Genomic DNA, 15397 nt, shown 5'->3' with positions numbered 1-15397 from the left:
CATTAGAACGATAAATAACAATCGTTTTGAATTTCCAGAGTCATAAAGTGCTATAAAACCTTTTAAACGTGTTTAAAGCGGCTCAGATGAGTTATTCTGAAGTTAAAGCAGTTTGTCAGTGAAATCACGTGATGTTTACACTGTTTAAAAGGCTAAGGTAAGGTAAACATTAGCATAGCCGCGTTAGCCTCGCGCTCATTAGCATAGCCGCGTCTCCTTCTGAAGCTAACATGCTAAAAAGCCTTGGTTTTGTTTTGGCGGAGGAAAAGCGCGAGCCCCGCGAGCCCCGTCCCGTCCCGCCCCGTACCGTCCCGCCGCGGGCCTCATGTCTGCGGCCTGCTCCGTGCACTCTGCCCCGGCCCCGAGCGTCCCTCCGCGGCTGGAGAAAGAAACAAGCGGCGCGTCCAGGCTCCAGGCTCCGGGCCGCGGATCCGAGCGGAGAGTGTCCGAGTAAAAGGCTTCACGGGCGGGTAAAGGAGCTCCAGAGCAGCGCGGACACGAAGGGCCGAAAGAACCGAGGCACTGACCGAGTCCTCAGAGGAACGCCCCGGAAACACCGAGCCCGAGCCCGAGCCCGCCGCTACCGCCCACTACCGGACCGAGGAGGAACCGCATATATACATATATATATATATATATATATATATATATATATATATATATATATATATATATATACACACACACACACACACACACACATATAATATATATATGACATATATTATCTATATATATTATATATATATAATATTATATATATTATATATAAAATTGTATTAGGTGTTGGTAAAGGTGGCAGTTTGCCAGAGATGTAGGTTATAATGTAAACAGGGGGATTTTTTAAACGGGGATGTCAAAGGAGCAGATACAAAATGTTTATTTTAAATAATGTATAGAAAAGTACAGGAGATATGATGTTTCTATGGAGACAAGTGTCACGTGGTAGATCCTGGCTCACACTCCAGCACAGCAGGGGGCGGTAGAGCACATAAACACCCGCCACACGAAGAAGAAATAAACACCCGTATCTCCGGCTTGTTAGCATTAGCATTAGCATTAGCCTCCAAACATCACAAAGTGTGAAAAACCCGGGGCTGAAACCTCTCGCGCGCACGTGAGTAGCACCAGAGCAGAGTTTAACCACGTGTGAAGGAGTTTAGTGCAGATATTTAGCGTCGACATTAGCATACATGCTAACAACATTGTGATAAACATTTGTCAAATGTACTGTTTTTCTGGACAATAAAACACTAAAATCCCAGCGGCCACTGCAGTTTAACTATGTTTTTCACCACTAACTCTGCCGTGAAAAGTAAAGTTTAGAAACGAGAGAATGAAGTTCGATAAGGACAGTTTTTACTCGTCTACAAATGTGATGAAGATGTAAACAACAACAAGCATGTGACCTGACACTTTGCTCCTGGAGCAGGTGAAAGTGAAAATGACTTTATTCAGAGACGTTCCACTTTTTCATTCTCAGTCAATCACAAACAATACAAAAGACACATCTGCTCTTCATCTGCTCTTCATCTGCTCTTCATCTGCCCTTCATCTGCTCTTCATCTGCTCTTCATCTGCCCTTCATCTGCTCTTCATCTGCTCTTCATCTGCTCTTCATCTGCTCTTCATCTGCTCTTCATCTGCCCTTCATCTGCTCTTCATCTGCTCTTCATCTGCCCTTCATCTGCTCTTCATCTGCCCTTCATCTGCTCTTCATCTGCCCTTCATCTGCTCTTCATCTGCCCTTCATCTGCCCTTCATCTGCTCTTCATCTGCCCTTCATCTGCCCTTCATCTGCTCTTCATCTGCCCTTCATCTGCCCTTCATCTGCTCTTCATCTGCTCTTCATCTGCCCTTCATCTGCCCTTCATCTGCTCTTCATCTGCTCTTCATCTGCTCTTCATCTGCCCTTCATCTGCTCTTCATCTGCCCTTCTTCTGCCCTTCATCTGCTCTTCATCTGCTCTTCATCTGCCCTTCATCTGCTCTTCATCTGCCCTTCATCTGCTCTTCATCTGCCCTTCATCTGCCCTTCATCTGCTCTTCATCTGCCCTTCTTCTGCTCTTCATCTGCCCTTCATCTGCTCTTCATCTGCCCTTCATCTGCCCTTCATCTGCTCTTCATCTGCCCTTCTTCTGCCCTTCATCTGCCCTTCATCTGCTCTTCATCTGCTCTTCATCTGCCCTTCTTCTGCTCTTCATCTGCCCTTCATCTGCTCTTCATCTGCTCTTCATCTGCCCTTCATCTGCTCTTCATCTGCCCTTCATCTGCTCTTCATCTGCCCTTCATCTGCTCTTCATCTGCTCTTCATCTGCCCTTCATCTGCCCTTCTTCTGCTCTTCTTCTGCTCTTCATCTGCTCTTCATCCGCCCTTCATCTTCCCTTCATCTGCTCTTCATCTGCTCTTCATCTGCCCTTCATCTGCTCTTCATCTGCTCTTCATCTGCCCTTCATCTGCCCTTCATCTGCCCTTCATCTGCCCTTCATCTGCTCTTCATCTGCCCTTCATCTGCCCTTCTTCTGCTCTTCTTCTGCTCTTCATCTGCTCTTCATCCGCCCTTCATCTTCCCTTCATCTGCTCTTCATCTGCTCTTCATCTGCCCTTCATCTGCTCTTCATCTGCTCTTCATCTGCTCTTCATCTGCCCTTCATCTGCCCTTCATCTGCCCTTCATCTGCCCTTCATCTGCTCTTCATCTGCCCTTCATCTGCTCTTCATCTGCCCTTCATCTGCTCTTCATCTGCCCTTCATCTGCCCTTCATCTGCTCTTCATCTGACCCCTTCAGTTCCACAGGTAAAGAGTGAGCGCTCTGGGCATTTGTAACCTTTCCTGTTGGATGTATTTACGAAGAGTGAATAAACTTGAGTTTATTGTCTGCAACGTCCTGATTTGTGCATTTTTAGGCTTATACATATGCTATGAAATGGTGTATCAAAATCACTCTACAAGTCTAAACGAGCTCTGGTCAGACCGGGTCCTTTTACTCTCCACAATCTTGTGCAAAGAATAAACTCGTTTCCATTTCATATTTCACTGACACTTGTTCTCATTTTTCTGTGTTTATGGCAGATCTACACAGAATGGGGTTCAGCTGTGACCAGTGTGGAAAGACCTGGCCCTCTGGGTCCAAACTAAAACAACACTACAGAACTCACACAGGAGAAAGACCGTACAAGTGTGACCAGTGTGAGAAAATGTTTTCTACAACAGATATTCTCAAGAGACACACCAGGATCCACACAGGAGAAAAGCCGTTCAGCTGTAATGTGTGTGAGAAGACATTTTCACGCTCTAGCTATTTACTATCACATCTGAGAGTCCACACAGGAGAGAGACCATTTAAATGTGACCAGTGTGAGAAAGAATTTATAAACTCCTGTGACCTTAAAGATCATATGAGAATCCACACAGGAGAAAGGCCGTACAAATGTTACCAGTGTGGGATGGAGTTTTCTCGTTCTTTCTCCTACAAACGTCATTTGAGGATCCACTCTGGGGAAAAACCGTACACGTGTAAACACTGCAATAAAACATTTAGAAATTCAACAAACCTCACCGTGCACCACTGGACTCACAACAGGGAGAAGATATTTGTGTGTGAAAAGTGTGGGAAAGCTTTTGCATCTGGGTCGAGTCATGTGAGCCATATTCAGACCTGCCATTATGAAGAGAAGAGCAGCAGCTCTGACCAGTGTGGGACGGCTCATCTGAAGGTGCATCTGGAACAAACTAAAGGAGACCTGCTGAGGCCGGATCATGTGAACCCAAAGTCAAAAAGCGGGAGATCAAGCTTCAGAGAGTCCTGACTGAGAAGTGAAGACCAGTGTGGATCCAGAGGCTTCAGAGAGTCCAGACTGAGAAGTGAAGACCAGTGTGGATCCAGAGGCTTCAGAGAGTCCTGACTGAGAAGTGACCAGTGTGGACCCAGAGGCTTCAGAGAGTCCAGACTGAGAAGTGAAGACCAGTGTGGACTAGAATTATCACGGCAAAAATATGTCCAAGAATTAGACTTGAGAGTTGATTTTTGGCACCAAAATTATCATTTTAAAAAGCACTTTTTTCCGCACAAATTAGTTGTGTTTTATTTATTAAACACTATGGTCTTAACACTAATTCTCAGGATTGTTCTAGAAGTGTAGAGGAGAGGTCAGATGTCGTACAGTTCATGTGAATTCAAGTGTTTAAATGTGGATCTAGATTCATTAGTTTTACAATCCTACAATGAGGAAACGTTGATGTTAAACATTGGAGTTTAAACGGTCAGTGCTCTACATTTAGAGCTCTACATTTGTATTCATGGGTTTCTGCTTCAAATTTATGGGCAACAATTTGAACACTTTTCCCCTTTGTTCAATTATGTCGGTAAAAAGGTGTCTCTGAAAAACATCAAATGAATTGTTTATTAAGAGGAAATCTGTGAGCTGTAGTAAACAACCTTTTCAAGGACTTTGCCCCAAAATGTCAGTTATAGGTGGGCCGGTCATGACTCAGTACTGCCACGCCCCCTCCCCCTGCTCTTCTATAGGAGAGGCTTTATGACCCCTCCCCCTGCTCTTCTTTAGGGGAGGCTTTATGACCCCTCCCCCTGACCCCTGCTCTTCTTTAGGAGAGGCTTTATGACCCCTCCCCCTGACCCCTGCTCTTCTTTAGGAGAGGCTTTATGACCCCTCCCCCTGCTCTTCTTTAGGAGAGGCTTTATGACCCCTCCCCCTGCTCTTCTTTAGGGGAGGCTTTATGACCCCTCCCCCTGACCCCTGCTCTTCTTTAGGAGAGGCTTTATGACCCCTCCCCCTGACCCCTGCTCTTCTTTAGGAGAGGCTTTATGACCCCTCCCCCTGCTCTTCTTTAGGAGAGGCTTTATGACCCCTCCCCCTGCTCTTCTATAGGAGAGGCTTTATGACCCCTCCCCCTGACCCCTGCTCTTCTTTAGGAGAGGCTTTATGACCCCTCCCCCTGCTCTTCTTTAGGGGAGGCTTTATGACCCCTCCCCCTGACCCCTGCTCTTCTTTAGGGGAGGCTTTATGACCCCTCCCCCTGCTCTTCTTTAGGAGAGGCTTTATGACCCCTCCCCCTCCCCCTGCTCTTCTTTAGGGGAGGCTTTATGACCCCTCCCCCTGCTCTTCTATAGGAGAGGCTTTATGACCCCTCCCCCTCCCCCTGCTCTTCTTTAGGGGAGGCTTTATGACCCCTCCCCCTGACCCCTGCTCTTCTTTAGGAGAGGCTTTATGACCCCTCCCCCTGCTCTTCTTTAGGAGAGGCTTTATGACCCCTCCCCCTGCTCTTCTTTAGGGGAGGCTTTATGACCCCTCCCCCTGACCCCTGCTCTTCTTTAGGGGAGGCTTTATGACCCCTCCCCCTGACCCCTGCTCTTCTTTAGGAGAGGCTTTATGACCCCTCCCCCTGACCCCTGCTCTTCTTTAGGAGAGGCTTTATGACCCCTCCCCCTGCTCTTCTTTAGGAGAGGCTTTATGACCCCTCCCCCTGCTCTTCTATAGGAGAGGCTTTATGACCCCTCCCCCTGACCCCTGCTCTTCTTTAGGAGAGGCTTTATGACCCCTCCCCCTGCTCTTCTTTAGGGGAGGCTTTATGACCCCTCCCCCTGACCCCTGCTCTTCTTTAGGGGAGGCTTTATGACCCCTCCCCCTGCTCTTCTTTAGGAGAGGCTTTATGACCCCTCCCCCTCCCCCTGCTCTTCTTTAGGGGAGGCTTTATGACCCCTCCCCCTGCTCTTCTATAGGAGAGGCTTTATGACCCCTCCCCCTCCCCCTGCTCTTCTTTAGGGGAGGCTTTATGACCCCTCCCCCTGACCCCTGCTCTTCTTTAGGAGAGGCTTTATGACCCCTCCCCCTGCTCTTCTTTAGGAGAGGCTTTATGACCCCTCCCCCTGCTCTTCTTTAGGGGAGGCTTTATGACCCCTCCCCCTGACCCCTGCTCTTCTTTAGGGGAGGCTTTATGACCCCTCCCCCTGACCCCTGCTCTTCTTTAGGAGAGGCTTTATGACCCCTCCCCCTGACCCCTGCTCTTCTTTAGGAGAGGCTTTATGACCCCTCCCCCTGCTCTTCTTTAGGAGAGGCTTTATGACCCCTCCCCCTGCTCTTCTATAGGAGAGGCTTTATGACCCCTCCCCCTGACCCCTGCTCTTCTTTAGGAGAGGCTTTATGACCCCTCCCCCTGACCCCTGCTCTTCTTTAGGAGAGGCTTTATGACCCCTCCCCCTGCTCTTCTTTAGGGGAGGCTTTATGACCCCTCCCCCTGACCCCTGCTCTTCTTTAGGGGAGGCTTTATGACCCCTCCCCCTGACCCCTGCTCTTCTTTAGGGGAGGCTTTATGACCCCTCCCCCTGACCCCTGCTCTTCTTTAGGGGAGGCTTTATGACCCCTCCCCCTAACCCCTGCTCTTCTTTAGGGGAGGTTTTATGACCCCAGTTTTGTAAGACATTGGGAATGTTCCAGATTGAAGCGACATGTTAAAACCGGCTCTGCAACAGTGGATTTATTGAATGAAAATTACAATAAATATCAGTAATACACTTTAAGCATAAATATTCTCTACCTTAAAGGCGGTATGGACGATTTTTCGGCGATTTGAGAACGCAGGCGGAAGTGCGCATGCCACTCCCCCGTGCGGACTGATACAACACACACGTGCGTTTGTTTATTAGCGCAACGGAGCGCATCTCTCGTCTCCCGTAGATTTCACGCGGAAACGAGCCTGACGCGGCTGCAGGTGAGCGATAGGTGCGTTTTATGATTGACACGTGGCATGACAAATGATTTATCCAGGCCACGAGGAAATATGATAAAAAAAATTGACAGTAAATAAATAAACAGTAAAAGTCGTTAAAATAATCGTTATTCGGAGCCCAAACTCGTTTAATGTCCAAAATAATTGTTTGTCACTGGAAAAACACCAAAAACACAGAATGTCAAAATTAATATTATTTAATTCAGAAGAAAATATTTACAAACATTTACACAGTTCAATAAGACAGTCGCTCACTCTCTGTTAGCATTAGCGTTAGCATTAGCACTAGCGTCCGGGTTGGTTTGGGACTGGAACAGTGCGTCCCAGTCCACAGAGTCCGGACTAGAGCTGGACTTTGGGATGGACGGGAAGAAGGACTGCATCTGGAGCCTGAAGTCGGACATCTGAGGACAGAAGTGTTTATGTCAGAGGCGTTTCAGGTGTTATAAGTGTGGGAAATGACTTAAAACTCGGGACTAAACCTGGACTAAACCCTGGTCTAAAGCGGGTCTAAAGCAGGACTTACAGAGTGGACCCCGAGCAGCTTCCAGACCGTGACACTGATGAGTCCGACGCCACACCAGGCCCAGAGCGAGCCCCAGCCCAGGGCCCTGAGAGCCAGCGACGCCCCGGACTCGGGCCCCGCGACAGAGGGGCCTAAACCCTGGAGAGAGAGGGACATTCACAGAGCTAAAGATTAACAGGCTCCAAAACACACATCGGGTCAGGGTCGGGTCAGGGTCGGGTCAGTACCTTGCTGAACCAGTTGGGACTCTTTTTTTTGGCCAGAGCCAGAGTTGAACCGAATCCTGCAATGATTCCAGCCGAGGCCACAGTCGACAGAAACACTGCTCCTGCTCAACAAAACACAGATATATATATATATATATATATATATATATATATATATACACACATATACACACACAACACAATGAGCACGAAATAATCCAGGTTTCTTAAAAAAAAAAAAAAACGCTTGTTTGTTGCTTATTTTAGAGAATATTCTAGCTTTGAGTTTAAAGAATCGTAGTGCTACAGATATAATAATATCACTATTCATTTTAATCACATAAAAATACAAGCTTCAAGACGCACTGCGCGGACCCTGGACATGACGCGTGCTGTGATCCTGTGACTTTAGACAAACATGCAGCTCATTACGTCACAAACAGCACGGACAAACCCTTTAATATCTGCGTTTTGTCCTCGCCGTCGCTCCCGGGCCCGTCCCGCACTCTTATATCGGGCTTTTCTCCTCCGCTTGTCATGTTTGCAGCATGGTCCGTCTGCGGAAATGCTCCGGGCGGAAACAAGAAGCGATGACCGCAGAAACCGGATGTTGATGTTGTACGTCTTCAGAATATGTGTTTTACGCCATACCGTAAAGAGAGAGAAAGAGAGGGAGGAAGAGAGAGAGAGAGAGAAAGCGGAAGAGAAAGAGAGTGAGTGAGTGAGTGAGTGAGAGAGAGTTAGAGAGAGAGAGGCCTTAAGATCAGGCCTTGAACTGGTCTAATTATCTGTTAAATCGATCACAATGTGTCAAAAGTGCAGGGGCTTCTTCTTTTTTGGATTATGTCCTCAGGAGGACCTCAGGGCTCCATCTTAGGCCTTATTTTATTCTCTACTCACAGTCATATGTTTGTGTTACCCTCGGGTGCTTCTCCGCGGCTCCTCGGGTGAACTGTGTGCCTGAGGCTGGAGTGTATACAGTGATATGTAAGCGTGCTCTTCTTGCCCTGGTGCAGATCATATGGTCAGCTCGTCCTCATGTAACGACTGACTGGGGAAAGAGCCTTTTCTTAAGCTGCTCCTGCAGCTTGGACTTTAAATTGAGAGAACTGGTAACAATTAATTTGTTCTTGAATGTTTCTCATTAACAGCACACAAATTATTAAAAACGTTTAGACTTGTCCAAGTGAAAACATTGAAATAAACTGTTCTGATGTTGATTTAACGCTTGTTATTTTGAGCTTTTCTCTCAAATACAGCTACATTTAGTATATGTGACTTTACACACAGGAACAAACTGGATTTATTCAAATGATCATGACATTTAGTTTAACAATCGTTTCACAGCAACAATTAGAGTTTTAAATCAGTTTAAACGACTCAAATGATGATGTTCTCTTTGTGGCACAATATTAACGTTAGCTGTGTCTTTGTCTTTTTGCTTTCGTAACTCTCTTTGTGGAGGTTTGGTAACACTTTTCACAGACCTTCCTTTTTTCGGATTTCCCGCCGCTGAACCCGGATGTGACGTGCTTTACGTCGCTTGTGATTGGCTCTCTTACCGGCCACAGTAATGTCCCGAAAACTCCCGACAAACTCGTCCTTTGGCTCTGAAATGTGAGCGCGATGTGCCTGAGGCTGTCCATCTTCATATCGCAGTTTCTACACGTGTGTGAGCCGTTTGTGAGCCGTTTGGAGCCGTTTGTGAGCCGTTTGGAGCCGTTTGTAGCGCCGCGTGCGTAACCCCCACGCACTGAACGTAAGCTCTGATTGGCTGCGTCAGTCACGCTTTGTCTTTCCAGCGCCAAGACTTGAATAAAGCAGAGCTCCCGCTGCAGAGCTCCAGAGCCTCTCCTGCTGCTTTAGCTCCTTTTAGCTCCTTTTAGCTCTAGCGCCTTTAGAGCCCGCGCTTTTACACTCTTATTTATTCTATTTATTGTGTCGGTGCGTTTGAAGTGACCCTGAAGATGCTGACCGCGCGCTCTCCTCTGTCCGACAGGAACGAACACGTCGTGAGCAGCAAAATGAGCGCGATGAGTTTGAACAAAGAAAACACGGTAAGAACCGGAGAAGCTCCCTGGACTTGTACCGGGTTTAACTCTAGTTTAACTCTGTTTAACGCGGGTTTAACTTTGTTTAACGCGGGTTTAACTCTGTTTAACGCGGGTTTAACTCTGTTTAACGCGGGTTTAACTCTGTTTAACGCGGGTTTAACTCTGTTTGGCTCTTGCAGCCCCCGAGTCTCTCCAACACCCGGATCTTGGCTTCAAAAACGGCGCGGAACATCTTCTGTCCCGAGGTAAGAGCTCCAGAAGCGGCTTAAATCAGGAGGAAAAGTCTTTATTTTGCGTTAAAAATGCGCAGTTTGTGCAAATGTGGCGCCCAAAGTGACGTGTTTGTGGCGCCAACAGCAGCAGAGGAAACATCTGATGAATTAAAGCCACTGAGGCATATTTCTCTGCAGTGACGTCACATGAGCACTTTTAGCTTCACTTTGTTTTTAGTTTAACGAGTTTAACTTGCATAAAACAAAACGATCCTCATGGATCACATTTAGATCTGGACAGAGTTTCATAAAGTTCTAGAACCAACGACATGTGTCCATCACAGCTGGACAGCGAGGCCTCTGGGTCACCACAGGGCGTGTCTGTGGCAGCGACACGCCCTGTGGTGACACGCCCTTGGGCGGCGGGCGTGTCACCACTTTAACACTATTAGAGCCCAAACTCACATTCACAGCTCTAGATCTAAAGTCACTGCAGCAGTTTGACCTGAACTAGAGACAATATAGATTATTAACATCTGGACGATGCTCTGGCCCCCGGGCCTAAGTGAGGCCTGCTCTGGCCCCTGGGGGCCCTGCTCTCCAGGATCAGTGAGTTGGGGTTAGAACTCTCTGATCTTCTGTGTAGAACGTGGTTTTCTCTGATAAACGTGAGTTTAAGAGTAAATGTTTGCGCAGAAGTTGCAGCAGAAGTCTCAGGGGGAGGAGCCTCTGCTGAAGGAGGAGCCTCTGCTGAAGGAGGAGCCTCTGCTGAAGGAGGAGCCTCTGCTGAAGGAGGAGCCTCTGCTGAAGGAGGAGCCTCTGCTGAAGGACAACCCACGGCGCTTCGTCATCTTCCCCATCAAATACCACGACATCTGGAGCATGTACAAGAAGGCCGAGGCCTCCTTCTGGACCGCTGAGGAGGTACATGTGCTGCTGCTTCTGCTCATGAGCCTCTCCTCAGGGGCCTGGTCTTCATGAGCCTCTCCTCAGGGGCCTGGTCTTCATGAGCCTCTCCTCAGGGGCCTGGTCTTCATGAGTGTCTCTTTGTCTCAGGTGGACCTGTCCAAAGACCTGCAGCACTGGGAGTCTCTGAAGGACGACGAGAGGTTCTTCATTTCTCACGTTTTGGCCTTTTTCGCCGCCAGCGACGGCATCGTCAACGAGAACCTGGTGAGCGTCCCGGCCCCGGTCTTGAGCGTCCCGGCCCCGGTCTTGAGCGTCCCGGCCCCGGTCTTGAGCGTCCCGGCCCCAGTCTTGAGTGTCCCTTGTGTCCCGTGTGCAGGTGGAGCGCTTCACGCAGGAGGTGCAGGTCACTGAAGCGCGCTGCTTCTACGGCTTCCAGATCGCCATGGAGAACATCCACTCTGAGATGTACAGTCTGCTCATCGACACCTACATCAAGGACCCCCAGGAGCGGTGAGTGGGGGCCCCGGCCCGTGTGTGTGTGTGTGTGGGGGGGGGGGGGGGGGGGGGCCGGCCCGTGTGTGTGTGGGGGGGGCCCCGGCCCGTGTGTGTGTGGGGGGGGCCCCGGCCCGTGTGTGTGTGGGGGGGCCCCGGCCCTTGTTTGGGCCTCTTAAAGATGAAAATAAGCCTGGTCTTTTCTGTGGTGCAGAGAATACTTGTTCAACGCTGTGGAGACTCTGCCCTGTGTCAAGAAGAAGGCCGACTGGGCCATCAACTGGATCGGCAACAAGAGCGCCGCCTTTGGTAAGTCTGAGTACTGCAGGTCTGGTTCTGGTCTGTAGAGCGGGTCTAGACCTGGTTCTGGTCTCAGTGTGACTCTGGTCTTCAGGGGAGCGAGTGGTGGCCTTCGCGGCTGTGGAGGGGATCTTCTTCTCTGGATCCTTCGCTGCCATCTTCTGGCTGAAGAAGCGCGGGCTGATGCCGGGCCTGACCTTCTCTAACGAGCTTATCAGCCGTGACGAGGTGTGAAAGCGGCTGCTGTGAAAGCGGCTGCTGTGAAAGCGGCTGCTGTGAGGCGGCTGTAGATCCTGTTGTTCATGCTCTGGTTCTGCTCAGGGTCTTCACTGTGACTTCGCCTGCCTCATGTTCAAACACCTGGAGAACAAGCCCAGCTCTGAGACCGTCAAACGCATCATCGCCCACGCCGTTGCCATCGAGCAGGTAACACACACTCTGAGCGGGACGGAGCCCGTGTCGAGCGGGACAGACTGAATTTGGTTTAAAAATAAGGCTAGAGATAAAACTTTGGGTTTACTCGGAAAGAGGATATCCGTGTTAAAAATAACGTATAAAGACACACCCGAGCTGGACACATCTGACCCGTGTCCAGCTCGGCTCAGATCTAGAATGGACATGAAGCCCTTCACCTTAAAACTCCGCCTCTCACTCCTTCACCTTTAGTCCCGCCTCCTGTATGTAAATGGGGCGTGGCCAGCTTTAGTTCAGACAAAGGCGAGTGACGCTGTGGCCCAAGTTTGTATTTTCGTAAGTGAGATCTTCAGATCCAGAGTGACCTCCATCTAAACGACCTCTGACCCTGTCATTCCCAGGAGTTCCTGACGGAGGCGCTGCCCGTGAAGCTGATCGGGATGAACTGTGACCTCATGAAGCAGTACATCGAGTTTGTGGCCGACCGACTTCTGCTGGAGCTGGGCTTCGACAAGGTACAACTGCAGGACAAGTACTGTGTGCAGTAGTAGTATGTGTAGTATTTGCTGTTGGTGCGGTGATGAGCTGCGCAGGGGTACGGACCTCAGCTGATGATGGGAGCTGAGTCTGTTCTGTTTCAGGGTCAAAGGTCACTGACAGAACAGACGAGAAGCAACGCACGACTGAGCACTGACAGCAGGGGGCGCAATGTTTATCACAGCTAAGCCCTCAGATGATGTTAGCGTTAGCCCCGACTGTTGGCGTTAGCCCCGGCTGTTGGCGTTAGCCCCGGCTGTTGGCGTTAGCCCCGGCTGTTGGCGTTAGCCCCGGCTGTTGGCGTTAGCCCCGGCTGTTGGCGTTAGCCCCGGCTGTTGGCGTTAGCCCCGGCTGTTGGCGTTAGCCCCGGCTGTTGGCGTTAGCCCCGGCTGTTGGCGTTAGCCCCGGCTGTTGGCGTTAGCCCCGGCTGTTGGCGTTAGCCCCGGCTGTTGGCGTTAGCCCCGGCTGTTGGCGTTAGCCCTGACGTGTGCTTCTGCAGATGTTCCGCTCGGAGAACCCGTTTGACTTCATGGAGAACATTTCTCTGGAGGGAAAGACCAACTTCTTTGAGAAGAGAGTGGGAGAGTATCAGAGGATGGGAGTCATGTCTGGGACCAGTGACAACACCTTCAGGCTGGACGCAGACTTCTGAGACGGCCAATCACATGCGCCGTCTGATCCAAGTGTTCACACGGACCAATCAGCATCCTGGATCTGAACTGAACAAACATGTCTGAAACTCAGGGAGAAAAGAACATTAAATCTGAAACACCAGAGAGTCCTGACCAGTGAGTGGTGTGTGTGTGTTGTCTGGACCTCGTGTGTGTGTGTTGTCTGGACCTTGTGTGTGTGTGTGTGTTGTCTGGACCTCGTGTGTGTGTGTTGTCTGGACCTCGTGTGTGTGTGTTGTCTGGACCTTGTGTGTGTGTGTGTGTTGTCTGGACCTCGTGTGTGTGTGTGTGTGTGTGTGTGTTGTCTGGACCTCGTGTGTGTGTGTTGTCTGGACCTCGTGTGTGTGTGTGTGTTGTCTGGACCTCGTGTGTGTGTGTTGTCTGGACCTTGTGTGTGTGTGTGTGTGTGTGTGTGTTGTCTGGACCTCGTGTGTGTGTGTTGTCTGGACCTCGTGTGTGTGTGTGTTGTCTGGACCTCGTGTGTGTGTGTTGTCTGGACCTCGTGTGTGTGTGTTGTCTGGACCTTGTGTGTGTGTGTGTGTTGTCTGGACCTCGTGTGTGTGTGTTGTCTGGACCTCGTGTGTGTGTGTGTGTTGTCTGGACCTCGTGTGTGTGTGTGTGTTGTCTGGACCTCGTGTGTGTGTGTGTGTTGTCTGGACCTCGTGTGTGTGTGTGTGTTGTCTGGACCTCGTGTGTGTGTGTGTTGTCTGGACCTCGTGTGTGTGTGTGTTGTCTGGACCTCGTGTGTGTGTGTGTTGTCTGGACCTCGTGTGTGTGTGTGTTGTCTGGACCTCGTGTGTGTGTGTGTGTTGTCTGGACCTTTTTACAGTTGTTTAAATCTTAGTTTTATTTTGTACAGAATGTTTAATAAAATGCTTCTGCACTTGAATCTGCGATGATTTAATTGTCATTTGTTTTTGTGTTTGAAATGATTGACCCTCGGTCAGAGACACTTCTGACCATGTGACCACTGCACTGTAAAACCTGAGTTAAATGCTTAAAACGGAGTTAAAGTGGGGGAACTGCGGGAGCTGTGAACAGTGAAACAATCACTGGAAACATTCTCTTTTTCCAAAACTGGTTCAATTTGTTGCCTTAGATTTCTACAAATGAAACGTGAGTCTCTATTCTAAACTTCACCTCGGGCCTGTGGAAACAGACAAAACTCAGATTATTATATTTATTGTTTACAGCAGGAAAAACACATTTGACCTTCAGTTATGTGGATATTTACAGACTCTTTACAAGTTTAAGCTCGAGGAAAAGTACTGAGGCCGCGTACTCCAAATGACACATTCATTTAGACGTTTGTCTTTTTAATAATTATTACTTTTCGTCGTTGATGTCACTGGATCTAATCATCGACTGGATGAAATGAAACACCCAGATCTGACCTGCTCGTCGTCATGGTTACTGTAATGACAAACAATCCAGAAAGACATCTGCATGGAGACGAGCAGCACCGGAAAGTTACGTAGTGCAGCTTTAAACAGGTTTTAAACTCACATGAAAGAAACGGAGAAGGTGCAGGTGGCAGAGTGGTTAGCACTCCTGCCCCCTAGTGACAAGGCTTTGGGTTTGAGCTCCACAAATATCATTTGAGATTTATACATCACATTAGTCCTGGTTTAGACCTGGAGTCACACAGCGTCCTGAGGGAGGGGCTAGGTGGTGAGGGGAGGGGCTAGGTGGTGAGGTCACAGCAGACACACCTCCTCCAGAGTGATGTCACCGCTCAGGTCCAGGGCTGTGATGCGGCTCAGATCTTGGACTCGGTGTTTGTACTCGAACTGATGAGTCCCGTTCACGGCCACACGGAACTGACCCGGGTCACACTGGACGATCATCTGAGGAGAGGGTCAAAGGTCAAAGGTCAGGACCAGGGTCAGGACCTGGACCTGGGTCTTACCTCAAAGTACTGGGCGGGGCTGAAGGGGAAGTCCTGCAGGTGGCGCTCTTCTGGGCCCCAAGAGTCGAAGAGAAACGAGTTCCTCACAAAGTGACGACGCTTCAGACGAGGATTCAAGTGAAGAGCGATCGAAGAAGAAGCTCCAACCAGAAGATCCAAGACCAGACTGGACCAGGACCAGGACCAGAACCAGGACAAGAACCAGGACAAGGACCAGGACCAGAACCAGAACAGAACCAGGACAAGAACCAGAACCAGGGTTAGAACCAGAACCAGGGTTAGAACAGGACTAAAGCGGGACTAAAGCGGGACTAAAGCAGGTCTAAAGCAGGTCTAAAGCGGGACTAAAGCGGGACTAAAGCAGGTCTAAAGCGGGACTAAAGCAGGTCTAAAGCGGGACTAAAGCGGGACTAAAGCGG

At 49.4% G+C, this 15397-nt stretch overlaps 3 protein-coding genes and 1 long non-coding RNA gene across 6 annotated transcripts in view; 2 read left to right on the top strand and 2 right to left on the bottom strand.

The window, feature by feature from the left end:
- Nucleotides 1-15397, top strand: part of LOC140356021 (uncharacterized) — a 355422-nt gene that overhangs the window by 323404 nt on the left and 16621 nt on the right. The gene's annotated exons all lie outside the window — the stretch shown is intronic.
- Nucleotides 6956-8043, bottom strand: tmem242 (transmembrane protein 242). Its single transcript, XM_072440136.1, has 4 exons — nucleotides 7935-8043; nucleotides 7502-7602; nucleotides 7275-7412; nucleotides 6956-7152 (listed from the first exon to the last, which is right to left on the bottom strand). Exons 1-4 carry the CDS (start codon nucleotides 8017-8019, stop codon nucleotides 7000-7002), a joined length of 477 nt encoding a protein of 158 aa, XP_072296237.1. The 5' UTR covers nucleotides 8020-8043; the 3' UTR covers nucleotides 6956-6999.
- LOC140348111 (ribonucleoside-diphosphate reductase subunit M2-like) lies at nucleotides 9404-13134 on the top strand. Its single transcript, XM_072434457.1, has 10 exons — nucleotides 9404-9537; nucleotides 9714-9779; nucleotides 10443-10670; nucleotides 10803-10919; nucleotides 11032-11165; nucleotides 11362-11456; nucleotides 11542-11675; nucleotides 11769-11873; nucleotides 12263-12376; nucleotides 12898-13134. Exons 1-10 carry the CDS (start codon nucleotides 9448-9450, stop codon nucleotides 13048-13050), a joined length of 1236 nt encoding a protein of 411 aa, XP_072290558.1. The 5' UTR covers nucleotides 9404-9447; the 3' UTR covers nucleotides 13051-13134.
- lgals8a (galectin 8a) overlaps nucleotides 14743-15397 on the bottom strand; it is a 9728-nt gene continuing 9073 nt past the window's right edge. For all 3 annotated transcript variants that reach the window (XM_072439623.1, XM_072439716.1, XM_072439805.1), the window contains 2 exons: nucleotides 14979-15144; nucleotides 14743-14916 (listed from right to left, as the gene is read on the bottom strand). In XM_072439623.1, the coding sequence (XP_072295724.1) occupies nucleotides 14767-14916; nucleotides 14979-15144 (316 nt within the window). In that variant the 3' untranslated portion in view covers nucleotides 14743-14766. The remainder of the gene's footprint in view (nucleotides 14917-14978; nucleotides 15145-15397) is intronic.

Source organism: Eucyclogobius newberryi, unplaced genomic scaffold (genome assembly GCF_026437365.1).
Source record: "Eucyclogobius newberryi isolate DKJ021-1_F unplaced genomic scaffold, fEucNew1.0.hap1 SCAF_1, whole genome shotgun sequence".
Lineage (NCBI taxonomy): Eukaryota > Metazoa > Chordata > Actinopteri > Gobiiformes > Gobiidae > Eucyclogobius > Eucyclogobius newberryi.
This window is presented reverse-complemented; position numbering and strand designations above follow the sequence as displayed.